The sequence below is a fragment of the Sebastes umbrosus genome, chromosome 23, assembly GCF_015220745.1.
Source record: "Sebastes umbrosus isolate fSebUmb1 chromosome 23, fSebUmb1.pri, whole genome shotgun sequence".
Taxonomy (NCBI): Eukaryota; Metazoa; Chordata; class Actinopteri; order Perciformes; family Sebastidae; genus Sebastes; species Sebastes umbrosus.
The window spans coordinates 13,772,264-13,789,157 of record NC_051291.1 but is presented as its reverse complement, the minus strand read 5'-3'; the positions used below and the strand labels follow the sequence as shown (position 1 = coordinate 13,789,157).

The following is a 16,894-nucleotide window of genomic DNA, read 5'->3' as shown; positions in this document are numbered from 1 at the left end:
GATGCTTTCGTCAAAGCAACCAGACTCCATTGAAAAAAACAGTAATTTTACCTCCTAGAACACAGGAGTTGCTGGTCTACTGCTGCCTTGATGAGTTTTTTTGTTTGTGTCATTGTGTGACTTTGGTTAGTTCAGATTCACCAAAGTCCCACTATAGCATAAACAAACTAACCGATCGAGGCAGTGGTAGACCAAGGAGGGTGAAAAAAGGAGAGGACACTCATCATCAACGCGTCATATCTTTGGGATACAACACACGCGCAGTAAAATCTGGTCTGCTCTTGCCGAAATTGAGCCAATCGCAACGCACGACCGCAACTCCAGTTATACGTTATTTCAATGGAGTCTGGTGGCTCTGCTTCCGTGCGGTAACTCCTATCTGCTTGGCCAAACTGGTGGCGTGCTGACCGTCATCTACTGTAGGTAATACACTGACTATGGATAAGTATCTCATACAACCCCACTTCAGAACACTCGCACTATCCCTTTAATTTCTCTGTATTTGTCTGATGTAGTATATGTTAATGTAGTCATATTTTATGTTGAAGGTATAACTGAACTAAATTATTTGGAATTCATTAAAATAGCTGAAAATCATGAGAGGAAAAATCTGATTCTTTGACATTTTATTCATCATCGTGTTCATCTTTTCTTTTTTTTCGTTTCATATTCTTTGTTCGTCCGATCAAAACAAAGTGGTACATGACATATTGCATCTGTTTTTGTTACTGTTCTGAGGCATTGTTCTGTTTTTATTCTGGCACCAAAGTACATTTTGCTCTGAATTATCCTCAATTAAAGAAATAAAGAAATTACATTTCACACCTTTCTGAAATCAATGAAGCAAAAAACAAAAAAATCACTTGCAAATAATAAATCAAATCAAACACAATTTATTACTGCATCCTCTATATAATTACGTAACAAATGACTAAAGGAAAAACAGATGACGGCGCTTTAACCCTCTCGACATCACGCAGATCAATGCTTTTCAATTAGCTGCACTAGCAATATAAATTTATACTCAGAATTCATACAATTTCCAGAAACTAATGAGAGAGAGAGAAAAAAAAAATCAAGTTCATTTAGGATGTTACATTCAACGATGTGCCCGAGTCGATCAAGTTGTTACAGGTGATGGCACTATTGCTGATAGATACTTGCCTATTCTGATGACATCACTTAGGTGCTGGCATGATGGCATCCAATCAGATGGTCGACCCTCGCTGGCCAACTGGAATGCTTGTTGGGAGAGCCGGTGCCGTCCTCCCTCTCCGAGTGTGTCGAGAGGGGCTGAGGGTAGTCGGTTGGCTGGTTGTTGTTGTTCCTAACGCATTTTATAGTCGTGGGAAATAGCGGCCTCGCATAGTTGTCCTTTAAAGTCTAGCTCCAGGGTGAACTCCAGGTCACGCTGCAAATGATAAAACAATTTTAAATAAATTAAAGAGGACCTATTATGCTTATTTTCAGGTGCATACTTGTATTTTGGGTTTCTACTAGAACATGTTTACATGCTTTAATGTTCAAAAAACACTTTACTTTTTCTCATACCGGCTGTGCTGCAGCACCTCTTTTCACCCTCTGTCTGAAACGTTCTGTTTGAGCTCCGCCCCCTTCCTGAAAAGCCCAGTCTGCTCTGATTGGTCAGCTGGCACTCTGTTGTGATTGGTCAACCGAACTAAACTCTTTGGACTCCTCTCCAGCTCCGCTCTAACTTTGTATGAGGGCGTGCCAAATTAGCTGCTAGGCAGGTATTATGCAAATGTCTTACTTGGTGACATCACCACGTTAAGGAAGGAAAGGCGGGACTTCAAGCAAGGCGTTTCATGCAGTTCAGGAGCAGTGTTTCCTTTGACTTTGGGCTTTGTAACTTTGCAGACCTTTTACATGCACAAATAAACTATATAACACACTAAAGGAAAGAGAAAAACACAAAAAGAATAATAGGTCCCCTTTAATTAAGAAATGAATGGTAGAAATATCCACTTGGTATAAAAGTAGCGAAACTTTATTTTTTTATTTTTAGATGGAACATTTAATTTATTCATGAGTAGCAGTAGTAATATAATAGCAGCTTCAATACTACTGTGGTAGTTGCATAAGCAACAGCAGTATTAACAGAGCTTTTGAAAGGGAACCTATAAATAATCTAAAAAATAATCCTTTTTTTTACAACTTCAACTTCAACTCAACTTCACAAAATCGAGGTACCTGTACTTCAGTATTTCCACTTCATACTACTGAACTTTATACTTCTACTCCTCTTATTTTCATAATCAAATATTGTACTTTTTACTCCACTACATTTTCACTACGTTAAAAATGATGAAGATGTTACATATAGAATTAATTCTCTGCCAGAAATCTAAATATATCGCAAATTTTGTGCCTATTTATTATGAGTCTTACCACGTTCTTCTCATTGGGCCTGACAGCGACACTGCCAAAGATCTCCTCTCCCTTCTTGACAGTTAAGTAATCCTCTAAGTAAAACACTGTCTGCTTCCAGTGTGTGCTGGCAGCATCTGGAGCTGAGGTAGAGGACAGGAGGAACAAGAGGGAAACAGGAAAAGGAAGATGAGGAAAGGAGTAAAGCAGAAAGAGAAGTTAAGAAGAGCATGAGAAATTATACAATTTACAAAACGTACTGGTTCCAATGGGCACTCGGCTCCCGTTGGCATGTTAACATGGAAGAAATTTAATAGCAAAGAAGCTGAAACCGGCTCACCCGGTGGGAGAAATACTGAGGCTGACAGGAGAGAACTCCTTCAGTGATGCTCAGCCTCAGGCCCAACAGACTCAGCCAAACATAGAACCACCTCCTCTACACGATATTATGTAAGCGCTGGATGTATTAACATAAGCTTACATAACAGCTTAGCAACTTTCTCTATAATAGGCGTCCTCGGCGCCACGTTACCAGAAGCGCTCGGTGATTCCACCACCGGGGTCAGCTCATGTAACACCAGCAGAGTGCAGCCAAGTGCTAAGATGATTGATTTACAGCTTGAAAAATGAATGTGCTCAAATATTTTAAGAGACATTTTGGATTATTGGCTGAATATTTCACTGTAGGGTAGACCGGAGAGTGGGAACTGAATCTACTGGCTACACTCTCCATGTACTTTTCATGTTTTCTGTGGACATCAAAGCCTAAACGGTTGGTTTACTTAAATGTTAAAGAACATCATTTTCGCATTCACCTCTAGTGGTATCTAGTCATGAAGATATTTTGGGATTTGCCTTTGGGATTTCTACCTTAGCTGAACCATTTTCAACAGTTTTCCGAGAACCATTTCTTTTGGTAGAAAGTAGTTCCACTAAAAAACTGCTCACAACTGGGATGTGTGTCGAAAGAAAATGCTGCCTCTCACCTTTACTTCTTTAAATCCCCTTCACCTTTGTCCTTTTGTTGTATGCTTTATAGGGCTGTCAGTCGTTTCATATATTTAATAGCGATTAATTGCACGATTTTCCGTAGTTAATCGTGATTAATCGCAAATTAATCACACACTTTTTATCTGTTCAAAATGTACCTTAAAGGGAGATTTGAAGTATTTAATACTCTTATCAACATGGGAGTGGGCAAATATGCTTGCTTTATGCAAATGTATGTATATATTTATTATTGGAAATCAATTATCAACACAAAACAATGACAAATATTGTCCTGAAACCCTCACAGGTACTGCATTTAGCATAAAAAAATATGCTCAAACTTTGAATTGGATGCGTTGTGGGACCAGTGAAGGTTCTGGAGGACAGGGGGGTGATGTGATCATCGGTGGGAGCAGAATGGGTGAGCAGACGAGCAGCAGAGTTCTGGATGTACTGGAGTTTATTTAGGACTTTGGATGATGAAGGCATGGATCAGAGTTTCGGCAGCAGAGAACGAGAGTGATGGGCGGAGACGAGCTATATTTTGAAGGTGGAAAAAGGGCAGTCGACGTTGTGTTCGGACGAGAGGCTGCTGTCGAAAATTAATTTGAGGTTGCAGATGTGTGGGCAGGGAGACGGAGTAGAGTTGTCGACAGTGAGGCAGAAGTTGTGAGTGGTTTTGGTGAGGGATTTGGTACCGATGATGAATGTGTTTATGTGTAAACAGACACTACTCACCAGTGGAGAAGCCAGTCTTCTTGTGACACTTGGTGAACTCGATAGTGAAATAGGTGACCAGGGCGTGGACGTAATCGTTGCGCTGGATCTGCAGGCAGAAGGCTGAAGTGAAGGTCAGGTCCTCTGGCTTCACAGTGTAGATGTCCACTTCCTGCAAAAAAATATTTATTTTGCTTCACAATAATCTCTTTAATCATGTTGCAAATAGACACACGGTTTTATAAAACACTTTTGCAGAGAAGAGAAATCCTGTATCTGTTAAACATGGCTCTCTGTCAGTAGTAGAGAAAGACAGATTTTACACCCTACGCAGTTTCCATGCAACAATATATCTATTTTTTTGTCAGCAGTTCAGACTGTTTACTTGTGCTCATGTTATGAATCACGAGAATCCACATTTTGATTTCCAAGTTGACGATAAATCTTAAAGGTCCCATGAATTTGCTTTCAGATTGTAATTTTTCCATAAGGTAAAAGACTGCTTTCAAGAGATCTCTGTTCTTTCCAATTCAGTCACACCGCATGTACAAGCACAAGTTGTCACCCACTCGCCGTCTCTCACACACACACATGCAGTACATGTGTGTGTCAATCCTCCCTTGATTATTCACTGTAATTATTGTGCATGTGTGAGCGTTTGCGTGTGAAAGCCCACAGGTTGAATCACGGCTGGCGAACGCAGCGTGCTCACAGTACACATGCTGTGTGGGTGTCCTCCCTCAAGTCTACAAGGGAGGGAGGCTATGTGTGTGTGTGTGTGTGTGTGTGTGTGTGTGTGTGTTCGCTCGTGTCCGTATCGAGCACTGCCTCATGAATACGGCCACAAATTCACATTTTTGTTACCTGGCAGGCATCACTGTGGCTCCAAAAATAGGATAGGAGTGCATGTAGATGATGTCGTAGTTAAGGATTTTTACACTGTTCATCTCGCCCCGGCCTATTGGGCTACGGATCGCTCGGCCATGTGGCGTCGGCATGACAGATTGCGATTTAACACTTCTGTCCTTTCCAATGATACCAGGCCGGTGTCATGTACAGCAAATTGTAGGAGGAATTACAAAGTCCCTGAGAGCGACTTTGTAATTTTAGCGTGTGAGGAATGAGTGGCAGTTTGAATTAAGACGGGATGATGTGTCTGGCAGCAAAGGAAGAGGGGGTGAATAAGCCCTGAATATATACATACATGTGGAAGAGATACAGACAGTGAGAATTCATTTTTTTAGACCGGCGTGTCACTAACTAACTAGTGACCTAACACATAAATCACCTTTTTTTTAACACAAAAGGAGGGCTGGTGCTTACTGGTGACTCAGTGCCTGCTCTTGTGTGACAGAGGCAGAGTGAGACCTCCCTATTCGCTCGAAACGAGTGAGGCATGACATTGGTTAAATCAGAGAATGTGACAGGAGACGAAGGGTGAGAAGACGTGATTAAGGGTGAGAAATGAGACTACGAAATTATATGAAAAAAAAAAGAGGAGAGGGAGGAATGAAGATATGAGATAGAAAAACATGATATAAAGCAGAGAGAAGGATGAAGCTATGATGGGAAAGGTAGAGGGGACCAAAAAACAAAAACGCTATCACCTCCCTGAATGCTCTTATCCTCTGTTCATCGTGAACAAGCATGGAAACAGAAACCTCTATCATGTACTAGAAAATAGATTTAGGGAAAACCTAATGAATCCATTGGTACCAACCATGTCATACTAGCTTGTTGCTAAGGAGGCTAAATAACGTTCCGAATTGCGCTAAATTTTGATGACGAAAAAACTGGCATGGCCATTTTCAAAGGGGTCCCTTGACCTCTGACCTCAAGATATATGAATGTAAATGGGTTCTATGGGTACCCACGAGTCTCCCCTTTACAGACATGCCCACTTTATGATAATCACATGTAGTTTGGGGCAAGTCAGCACTCTGACACACTGACAGCTGTTGTTGCCTGTTGGGTTTCAGTTTGCCATGTTATGATTTGAGCATATTTGTAATGCTAAATGCAGTACCTGTGAGGGTTTCTGGACAATATTCGTCATTGTTTTGTGTTGTTAATTGATTTCCAATAATTAAGAAATACATACATTTGCATAAAGCAAGCATATGCGCCCACTCCCATATTGATAAGAATAAAAAATGTGCGATTAACTATGGACAATCATGCGATTAATCTCTATTAAATATTTGAATCGACTGACAGCCCTAGAGAGAGAACACAAAAGATGGAAAATCCTTGCTTGTTGGGGTGTATACCTCAAACACGCAGGCTTTTCAAGGTATAAAATTAATATGGCATGAAAGACAGATGCTTGTAGTTAAGGACGAACCTTTAGGAGACAGGCGTTAGTCACCACCTGCTTGGGATCCACCACGTCCACCAGAGGCTCTTTGATGGCCACATTGCGAATGCAGCTCATGTCGAACCCGTACACGTTTTCCCACCCTGTGCGTAAACACAAACATAAACAGCACCCATATGAATACACATTGGGATTTTTTCTTTCTGAATTTTTCTACACTTTGCAAAGCTCTGTTCTCTCTGTTCCTGCCAAGCTGTCAGCACCAAGGTAGGAGAGAAAATAAAACAAAGCACTTAAACCCTGCCAGGAAAAAAAGAGTTCCGCACTCACGCTGTCTTTCTGTCTATCCAGCCCCTATATGTAGAGAAAGGCAAGGCCTCCTGAAAATAGACTCCGGCCTCCTCCGCCTCCTCCAACATGTCTGGCAGGCTTCTTTTTTTTATATCATAATTTGGGCTGAAAACACTGTTGGCTTTTCCCTCCCCCATTCCCTCTGTCCCTCCACTCCACCTTGCTTTGTCAGAGAGCCAAACGTCTGAACGATGAGAAGGTGGAATATGCCACTGACGCAGAGGGAAACTAAAAATAAAAGCGCATGGGGTTTGGGTAGACTGAATTCCTTTTGGGATTTATGTGAAAACCTTTATGTGCATGTGTAGATGTACCAGAACAGAGAAGGCCACCTGTGCAGTAAAAGAAGTTATTAACCCAGATTCGGTGCCTAAGTACAAGTGTGAATGGCACCTTTAATATTGGTGCTTTGATCTGGATCACAATGTTAAGCTCTGCACTCCTGCTGTGATAGATATTTGAACACATGAAGTCAGTTTAGAGCACAGAAAGTACTGCAGGATCAAGGCGCCCTAATACTTTTGATACTTTTTTCTAATACGGCATATTTTACCAGACATTTCTATGTATAATCTGGGTTGCCAGGTTGTGAAAAATCCTTTTGGCTGTTGTATATCCTAGCATAACTTGCTTTAGTCTACTACTGTGGACATTTGGACCACTTCTACAAGAGGGCTGCTGACCAAAATCCATTCATCACTATGTTATTAACACTTAAAGGGGACATATAATGCTCATTTCCAGGTTCATATTTGTATTTTAGGTTTCTACTAGAAAATGTTTACATGCTTTAATGTTCAAAAAACGCTTTATTATTCTCATACTGTTTGTCTGAATATACCTGTATTCACCCTCTGTCTGAAATGCTCCGTTTTACCACCTGTCTCTACAAAACCCCACCCGAAAAAGCCCCGTCTGCTCTGATTGGCTTGCGCGAAAAAATATGGTGCACCTTTGCAAAGGTAGTTCTCAAGTAAGGCTGCAACTAACTTTTATTATTTTCATTGTCGATTAATCGGTTGATTATTTTCTCGATAAATCACTTAGTTGTTTGGTCTGTAAAACGTTAGAAAATGTCTTGTTTTGTCCACAAATCATTCAGTTTACTGTCATAGAGGACTAAAGAAACCAGAAAATATTCACATTTAAAAAGCTAAAATCAGAGAATTTTTTTCCTTTTTTTTCTTAAAAAATAACTCAAACCGATTAATCGATTATCAAAGTAGTTGGTGATTTAGCTGTGGAAGATTTGATATTCTGATGAGCCTGCATGTGACATAGGAAGGGGAGCCAAATCTGAATGGCTTGTTTTTTATCACGTTTGTGGGTTGGTTGGCACTCCAGATATCCAAATGTATGAACACAAGCACTGAAAAAGGGAGGTTTTCATGACATGTCCCCTTAAAAACCCAAACCTGATGAATTATTGTGCTGTAGAAACTCTTTATTATTAATAACTGCCGACCTTTTATTAATGACTTACTCATTTCACACAGTCTGCAGTATAATACATCAGCCAAACAGATTTTTTCACAAATCTTCACAAAGCTACAGTTTTTTTTTTTATAAAGAACGGCTCATTAGTTTTTATATCTAACTGGAGTTCTGATTTTGTTTCATCTGCACAGTGGTCATTAATAATGCACTGCGCAGCTGAAGGGGAGACAAAAACGTGAGGGCAAAAAAAACAAATTACTCACAATGAATCTTGAAGTCCTTGTACTGCCTGTCTTCGATGCCTACCACATAGAGAGCTGCTCTGTCCGGGAACATCAGGCCGCCGGGTTTCTGAATGCAAGAAAAAAGCTTCAGGTATTAATGCACACACACACACCATCCATCAGCTTTATTGTTCACACACCTGGCATGTAATCTAAGATCGCATACGGCGGGTTTGAAGCCCTGCAGGCGACAACCGTGGTTAGAAACCAGATCATTCATGTGTAACCTCAGCATCTGAGCACAGTAAATCCTCTACTTCATCACTGTCTGCTGTGTTTATGTGTCAAAAGCCTTATTTGTCCGGCTAAGCTAAGCCTCCAGCTGCACCATCCATACCAGCCACTTGTCCCTGGCGAAGATGACGGTGTTGAGCATGGACTCGTAGAAGAGGCAGTAGCCCATCCACTCCGAGATGATGATGTCAACCTTCTCCACGGGCAGCTCCACCTCCTCCACCTTGCCCTTGAAGATGGTAATGACTACGGTGCGGAGAGCCACAAAAACAGCAAGGTGACAAATTACTTCACGGCATCTTCGTCACATTAATGCATGAATTTGTCCTCTGACCTCTTTGATCCATGACGTAGGAGATTGATTTTAAAAAAGGAAAACATTAAAGAGATACTATTGACACTTTGGGTTTTTAATCCATCATCTTTAAATACCCGAATTGTAAAAATTAAAAAGATGAAACAAGCGTGATGTGAAATGTGCAGGATCTGAAACCCACCATCTGTTGCCAGCCCTCCATCTGTGAAGTTCAGGGTGGCGTTTTACAATGGTAATCAGCCCTTGCTGAGGGGAATTCTGATTGATGGCGGGGATAGCGCTTATTTGACATCAAGAGGCGAGCTGCCAGTTAACCATCAGAACTGTGACTAATATTGTCGAGTGTGACGGTAATGATGGAAATATGCTGATTTTTCACGCTACTTCTAATCCAGATGCCAACGCATTGTTCTGCGATTCAGACAGACGGATATGAGAAATATAATAGTAATAATGGGAAAAGCACTGCGACTCACCGTTGTGTAGGTGATTCGACTTGATGATCTTCTCAGAATATTCGGATATGCTTGAACATTCAATCTGTATAGGCACAAGCACAAAACCGCAGAAACGGTTGAATGTTTGTTGCAATATCTACGTTGTTTCTAAGTAACATCACAGGCACTTCTCATTATTTCAATCCTTGTGTCTCACTAGGGACGTTTTTGTCTTTCTAATTTTAAAATTTTCGATTATTTTGGCTGTGTTAATACATATGGCATAAATTCAAAATCAATTTTGTTGCTAATCATTGACATATCCCATACTGTGAAAAAAAAAAATCAACATTTCGTATACAGAAAATAATTCTATTTTTGCGTTTATTTTTTACTTTTATAAAAAACAGTGGCATTATGTAAACAAACATCTAAGGGATAAAATTCTGAAAATGAAAGAATATTTGGTAGTTATGATCAGTACTGAAGTGGGTTAAAAGATTTAACTCAGTGAAAGTGGAAAATAAAAAGAATATATAATTGCATGGCATTTTTTTCCATCGTTTTCTCTGGGTTTATTTCACAACAATGACCTGCTCGCTGTACATTATCCTGCTTATTACATGGCTACTTACCCGATAAATCAATCAGAATTGAGTATTCAATAAAGCTGTGTAATAATAATTCATAAGAAATATGTAATATTCCTTAGTCATAAAAAAAAATATATTTCCTTGTCATTGAACGTGACCTGCGATGGTGTTAGCTACCATCTCCCCTCCCCATGTACAGTAGGTTAACCTTTTGGGGTAATATCAGAAGGACAAATTTAATCAAACCCTGCCAATCCATCCAAACACTAATGTCCCTGATTGCTCATCTCAGACCCTGCGCGGCGTGAAAACTAATACATCATTTTGCCCTCCCATCCATAAGTGTAATAAAGTACATGAATTATACATAACTGTGGGAGAGATGCTGCCGGCAATGTATAACCTGTGACGAGGGGAGCCAGATGTCTCTTATTCCCTGTGCGTATTAAGATTGTCTGAAAGAGATTACCAATTTCTCAACAGAACACAAGAAACTGGCCCTTAAGAGGCATTTGTTAGGGAGATAATGTGATACTGAAAAGGTGTGTGGCTTTTCTCTCTCATATAGATTTAAAGATTGGATGATCCTAATGTAGAATATAAACTATGGAGTGGCCAAAGGGTGTATATATATATATATATATATATATATATATATATATATCTGTCTCACCCCGTACACGTGTTTGGCCCCGGCATTGGCGGCAAACATGCAGAGGATCCCCGTGCCGCTACCGACATCCAGGACGATTTTATCTTTGAACACGTGCTTGTTGTGGTACATGGCGTTCCGGTAGGTCAGCGTCCGCACCTCGTCCTTCAGCATCTCCTGTTTAAATCAGAAATGAGAGCTCATAGCTGTGATACATAATCATTTGTGCCATCTCAATAACATGCATAGCTACTGAACTGGTACCTGAAGATATAAAAGCTCAAAGGAATACACATAATGTCACATAATGAACATTTCCTCATGTCTTTAATGGATATAGTGAAGTAGATAAGGCGGTATGTAGGCCGAAAAGCCTCTGTGACAGTGGCGGAGCTTCTTGAAATAGACAGGAGTACGACACAAAGCCTTTGGGGACGCCCTGATATCCATCTCCCTGAGCCCATTCACACATCCCACTTTCCCGTCTTTCTTTCTTGCGTTGCACTCCTCCTCTAATCAGGACGCTCTCTTTGTCTGCAAGCAGACAAAGAAACCTGACCTACATGCTAAATATGGACACCATTTTTAAAAAAAAAAGGTCCCCAAACTTTTCCGCCACCGCTCCTCCGCAGATCAAGGTCATTAGAAAGAGTATGTAGCTCTGCAATTATATTTAGCGGTTCACTGGCTGTAAGAGACACACAGATCATTTTCATTTATGGCATACTGAGCATGGACTATTATGATGCATCTGTTTTATTTGGTTGGTAATGGAAAAGCCTCCTCTTTTGTCAGCTAAGAGACACACTCCTCTTTCTATGTTTACACAAGATCGTGGGCGGACAATTGCCTCTGATTTTTTATGTTTGGAGTTTATTCTAATTTGGGGGATCATTATGTGACGTTTATATATTTGAATAAAGTGTATTTTTTTTTATATCCTTCTGTCTTACCACTGTATGACAGATGCCAAGTGACACATGGCTCATTGGGGCTCATGCAGGAAGCGAGATACAAACAAATTTCCTCTTATTTTTGTATTTGGTTAGTACCCATTGATTTTTCTGGGATTCTTATGTTTTCTCTTCACTTAGGTAAAAGGAAGTTTTACGAGTGGTTGAGAGCACTTTTACCAAGATTTAAAAAAACATCTTGCTTTCACAATCCACAAATTGTTTGTCCAACGCAAGGAAACATAAGTTTTAAAGTTAAGGAACATAAAAAATGCATGAATATATTAGAATATTATATATTTTAGAGAAATTATAATGATTGGATTATTAAATTTGTGGGCTAAATAAATACTATCTCATCTTATCTCATCTTATCTCATCTTATCTCATCTTATCTCATCTTATCTTAGTTCTTCTTCTGACAGCATTATTTGCACATGGCACAACACTTTCCCTATAGTGTTTAGGGGATGTTACCTATGCTAATACATGACCATATATGGTGTTAATGGGGCGTTACCTATGATACTACCTGTCCTTATATGGTGTTTAGGGGGCGTTACCTATGCTAACAATAACCCGTTTTTTTCCGCACTAACTGACAACCCAGAGATACCACGTGATACTAACGTAGTTTTCCTATTGGCTCACAAGCCTTGTTAGAAGTGGGAAGCATACATCAGATATCTTCCACAGAGATAAACAAAACATTTATTTTGGACCCGTCAAAATTGTTGTAATGATTAGTTCGCAATCCTACTATTTTTTTTTTAGGAAAACCACTACTTTTATTTGGCACACACCTTTAAAATAAATTATTAATTTTCTTTTTTTTTATTAGAAGTGCTATAAGCTTCTGAGAGATGTTTTTATCGTCATGTTTTCGATAGTGTTTGGTTTCATACTTTTTAATAACTTTTTTCAACGTACGATGCTGTTCAAATTTGCGTTTGAAAGCGCTGGAGGACTCCTCTCAGCTTGTATTTGTACTTTGCCTGGATCTTTGTTTTGCTGTTTGTAGCTGTTACAATTGATTTTCAGATCAAATGAACTGAGGCTTTGTAATCAAGTGTATGCAATAGTTTCTCAGTTATGGATAAAATATCATCTATGACAGAAAGAAGATTTGGATCACAACCAAAATCAAAATTAGCCGAGGTGTTTGACATATCCTGCTTGACAGAGAGCCAGACTAACAGGGATGAAATTCCTTGGGCGAGTTAAGGTTAGACATCTGGTGTCATTCTTTTTACCCCGGTCTTACATAAGGAGCCTGGTCTGCCTGCCTGCCTACCTCATGGATGCCAAAGTGGGCATAGGAGTCGAAGTAGTAGTCCCGTGATGTCATATCCTCCGGGCTGATGAACTTGGCAATCTTGCCTCGACCGGGACAGCTGGCCAGGGCTGCTACATGAGGCGTGTGGGGGCTGCAGGGCACATGGTGGGTAGGCACTGGTTTAGGCAGTGAGGAGGGCTGGGCAGACTGGGAGAGGGGGGACGTGACAGGCTGCTGTCGCTGGAGAAGGAAAAGACAGAGGGAGTATTAAAATGTAGAAATTGCAGACAAGAATGTGTGCATGTTAATATGGGGCTGATAGATACATTGCTTCATTCATGTAATAAGAATTCACATATCAATGTAAACCATTGCTGTTAATTTACAGCAGGATTGCAACAGTATTAACCTGTTATTGCTAAAAACAGTGCTTTACTGTTAATACAAAAGAAAACCTGTTATATTACGCTCATAGGCCGTTTTTTAGCTGAACTATAACGCATTCTTAAAAAAACAGCACTTTACTGCTGATCAACTGTCTAAAGTATCATCAGTAACAGTTTCATGCAGTATTTTTTTTAATTCTGGGACCTGATCTGCACATGTGAGGCTTGTACATTGTACATGATTAGAAAATCAGTGAATTAGCTTTATTGTTCTTCACTCACATGTTGTTATGGTTTTGCATTCTGTGCTTATAGCCAGCTATAGACAGACATTTTTGGGGAAAGTGTCAACAAGTCTATTATAGCCTTTTTCCTAACAAGTGCCTTTAATTGTATTTAGTGTGACTATTCCTATGTCTATGACCTGCTAAGTCTATTCATCTATGCAAAAAATAATGTTTATTAAAATGTATGTAAAAAATAAATAGTGCATTAAAACAAATCAGTAAGATAATGTAAAAGAAAGGTGCTATATAATGTATCTTTAAACAGTAAATTAACTGTAAAATACTGTGAAATTAATTAAAAAAAACAATATTTTTCATTAACAGTACAAAGCTGTAAATTTCAGCCACCGTATAATAATGTTAATTTTCACAGTAACATAAAGGCAACCCTGCTGCCATCAGTTCTTTACTGTTATTTTACTGGGAAATTCAAAACAGTGTAGTCTTGGATATTAAACACACAAGAGACTCAGAGAGGAGCCAGTAAAAAGGATGCAGGTTTCCTGTTTCAGCACCAAGGACAGCGAAACACAGTCGATAGAACATACATCCTGCATGCAACATCATCATCACTGTTGCAATTCCAGCGGTTTACTTATAGATCACATCTGGATGGGATGCTGTGGAGATGCTTTGCTTGCACACACCATCATAATGCAACACTGAAATCACGATGATGATGTTAAGAAAATAAAGATGTGTGCATGATATTCGAGTCAAATGTGTAAAAATAAGCATGCTGAGAGTGTCCTGGTCTGCAGGACATCCACAAGGTCTCCTACTACCTACCTCCGAGCTGTCCGCCTCCGCCATCTTCCGCCTTAGCAGCAAACAACGCGACGAATGCCTCAGTCCCATGAGAGCCGACGAGATTTTAGACTACAACTCCTTTTTTTTTTTTTAAGTGTGGAATTTTTTTTTATTGAAAATGTCCAAAAAAAAAAAATATATATAACACTTAAGCCAAGCTAAGGATGTGTGGCTGGAATATTACGCGTAAAGATGAAAGTCATAATAAAAAAGAAACCACCAAATTAAATCCATTCCCATCAGAGAAAAAGTTGTTAAATGGATTATTTGCTCTGGGTGAAATACAGTAATCCATATTGTTAATGTGATACAGGTGTTGGCTGGAGAGAGTCCGACTAAAAGGTTGCAGGTTCGATCCCAGCAGCAGGAGTCATTTTTGGGTCCATTTTTGCGCACCGCGTCCTCATTACCTGCATCTTAAAAATCTCTGGGTATCCGATAAAATGTGAAAATGTCACTCACGAAGCAAATAAGCAAAACTCCACAACGCTTCTTCTCTTCTACTTCTCTTACTTGACTCCTCTCTAGCAGACTGAAATCCTCCGTGTAAGGATGGAAAGTCCTTCTGCGTAAAATCCCGAGGGGTTTCCCTGGAGAGAGAAAGTTAAAAGGGGTTCAAACTGTGAGTTGCCAGTTCACACGAAGCCCCCCTTGAGGTGACATGAAATGAATCGTGACAAAAATATATATAAAAAGGTATAAATCTCTGCTTCCCAAGGACAGATATGCCTCCTCCAGACACCAGACTTTCTCCACAGAAGCAGCTCTCCGTCAACCAATGAGCCTCTCCAAGCAGCTCGCTTATATAACATAGGTGTTTTATGTGTTGGGGAAAAAATTATTTTGTCCACTGGTAGGCTATACTTTCTAGCACTATACTGTTAAATAAAGTACAGCTTATTAAATTTACTGGAGCGCATTATTGGCCATTTCCGGTGGTGCCTTAAAGGTGCTATAACATTGATAACATTCAGCCACTAGATGTCACATTCTCCCTCTCCCGGTTCCATTGGATTTACTTCACAACATGTGGTTGCCAGACACTTACCGTCAAGCTCAGCCATTTATCTCTTTTTTTTTCTACACTAACTGACGACCCAGAGATACCAACGTTGTTTGGCTATTGGCTCACACGCTTTGTTAGAAGTGGGAACCAAGTTTTAAACTGCTGATCCCATATTACATATAATTCACAACTTATACTTAGTTTTTTTTTTTATTTAGTTTTTTAATTTATTTATTATTATTATTTTTAATTTATTTATTTTTTTCTGGGTATTTTTGTTCCTTTCCTTTTTTTATTCTTATTTTTTTCTGTTTTTGTTTGGTATATGTTTCATTTATGTTGCTATCAGATTTAATTCATTTGAATGTATAAATATAACTGTTTATGAAATTAACTCTGCTTATTTAATGGTGCAGTAATATTGTTATAGGGATGGGGGGGGGTATAATTTTTTTATACAATTATTTATTTGATTTTGTACAGAATACCAATAAAAAGACACCGCTGAAGCTTCAAATTCAGATTCGTAGTTTACGAAAATATTCTAATTGCTTAAAAAAAATCATACCCTTTGCAGAGTATTGAGAATTGTTTTTGAAACTGGATCAAAAAAAAAACAACTACCAAACATATAGGCAGCAGCCATTTTGACATGTCATTGCAGGTTAACAACATTAATTATGGCCCTGTTCCAGACACACTGAATTGAATGTGACCATAATTCATTTGATCCATTACACCTATTTATCCTGCTATGACATGTCAAAATGGCTGCTGTGAAAAGGGCCTATTGCACTCTTACTTCATCCCAATCAGTGACATCACAGCAGGTGTTTCTCATTGGCTGCTAAAGGCAAAACACCTTCTGTGTCATCAGGTCACAAATTCTACTTCCACTGTGGAGCACATTCATTCATATTTGGCACCAACCCTATAATGAGTCTATTTCCATTTTCCACCTAGCTGAGCCCTCATCTGTCTGTCCGGGAGAGATATCACTAAAAGAAAAAAAAGGTATGTCTCGCAGGAATTTCCTTGTCGAAATGTAAAAAGAACATACTCTGGGAAATATGTCAAAATATCTTCTCTACTTCTGGCGTGATTTCCATTCTCCATAGCGTGCTGTTGATGTCTGCATCTGTGCCTCTTTCATTAGCTACTTAGTCGCTCACTCGTTTCATGCTGTCACAAAAGATTCAGTAGTAACCAACTCTTGAGAAATATCACAAGATATTTGCCACTAAAGAGAATGGGCTTGTGTCCCGTTAATGAAATACAAAGAAACACACCAGGTTTTAGTCACAGTTATGGATGAGCTCCATCAGTGGTGCTTAAGAACATCGGCCCACGCATCACACTCGAGGATAATGTGTGCATCCACTCTATCACACACACACATAAATCAGTGTGGGGGCAGGAGAACATAGGCAGGAGTCAGGAGTGAAAGCAGTGGGCAGACT

General features: G+C 39.5%; 2 protein-coding genes across 5 annotated transcripts in view; one reads left to right on the top strand and one right to left on the bottom strand.

The window, feature by feature from the left end:
• Positions 1-609: 609 nt before the first annotated feature.
• On the bottom strand, positions 610-15,170 carry prmt8b (protein arginine methyltransferase 8b). 2 transcript variants are annotated; one of them, XM_037760867.1, is made up of 10 exons: positions 14,408-15,170; positions 12,964-13,185; positions 10,738-10,893; positions 9,511-9,574; positions 8,822-8,964; positions 8,464-8,551; positions 6,440-6,555; positions 4,117-4,267; positions 2,410-2,531; positions 610-1,411 (listed from the first exon to the last, which is right to left on the bottom strand). In XM_037760867.1, exons 1-10 carry the CDS (start codon positions 14,474-14,476, stop codon positions 1,328-1,330), a joined length of 1,215 nt encoding a protein of 404 aa, XP_037616795.1. In that variant the 5' UTR covers positions 14,477-15,170; the 3' UTR covers positions 610-1,327. The 2 variants fall into 2 exon arrangements, with proteins under 2 accessions (XP_037616795.1, XP_037616796.1); XM_037760868.1 differs by lacking the exon at positions 14,408-15,170 and adding an exon at positions 13,614-13,628.
• A 1,156-nt stretch (positions 15,171-16,326) lies between these two features.
• The window catches only part of tspan11 (tetraspanin 11), a 43,778-nt gene continuing 43,210 nt past the window's right edge, over positions 16,327-16,894 (top strand). Inside the window, exon 1 of one of the 3 annotated variants that reach the window (XR_005205493.1) lies at positions 16,327-16,448. The gene's annotated coding sequence lies outside the window, so the exon portion shown is untranslated. The remainder of the gene's footprint in view (positions 16,449-16,894) is intronic. The other 2 variants (XR_005205494.1, XM_037760474.1) reach the window with 2 other exon arrangements.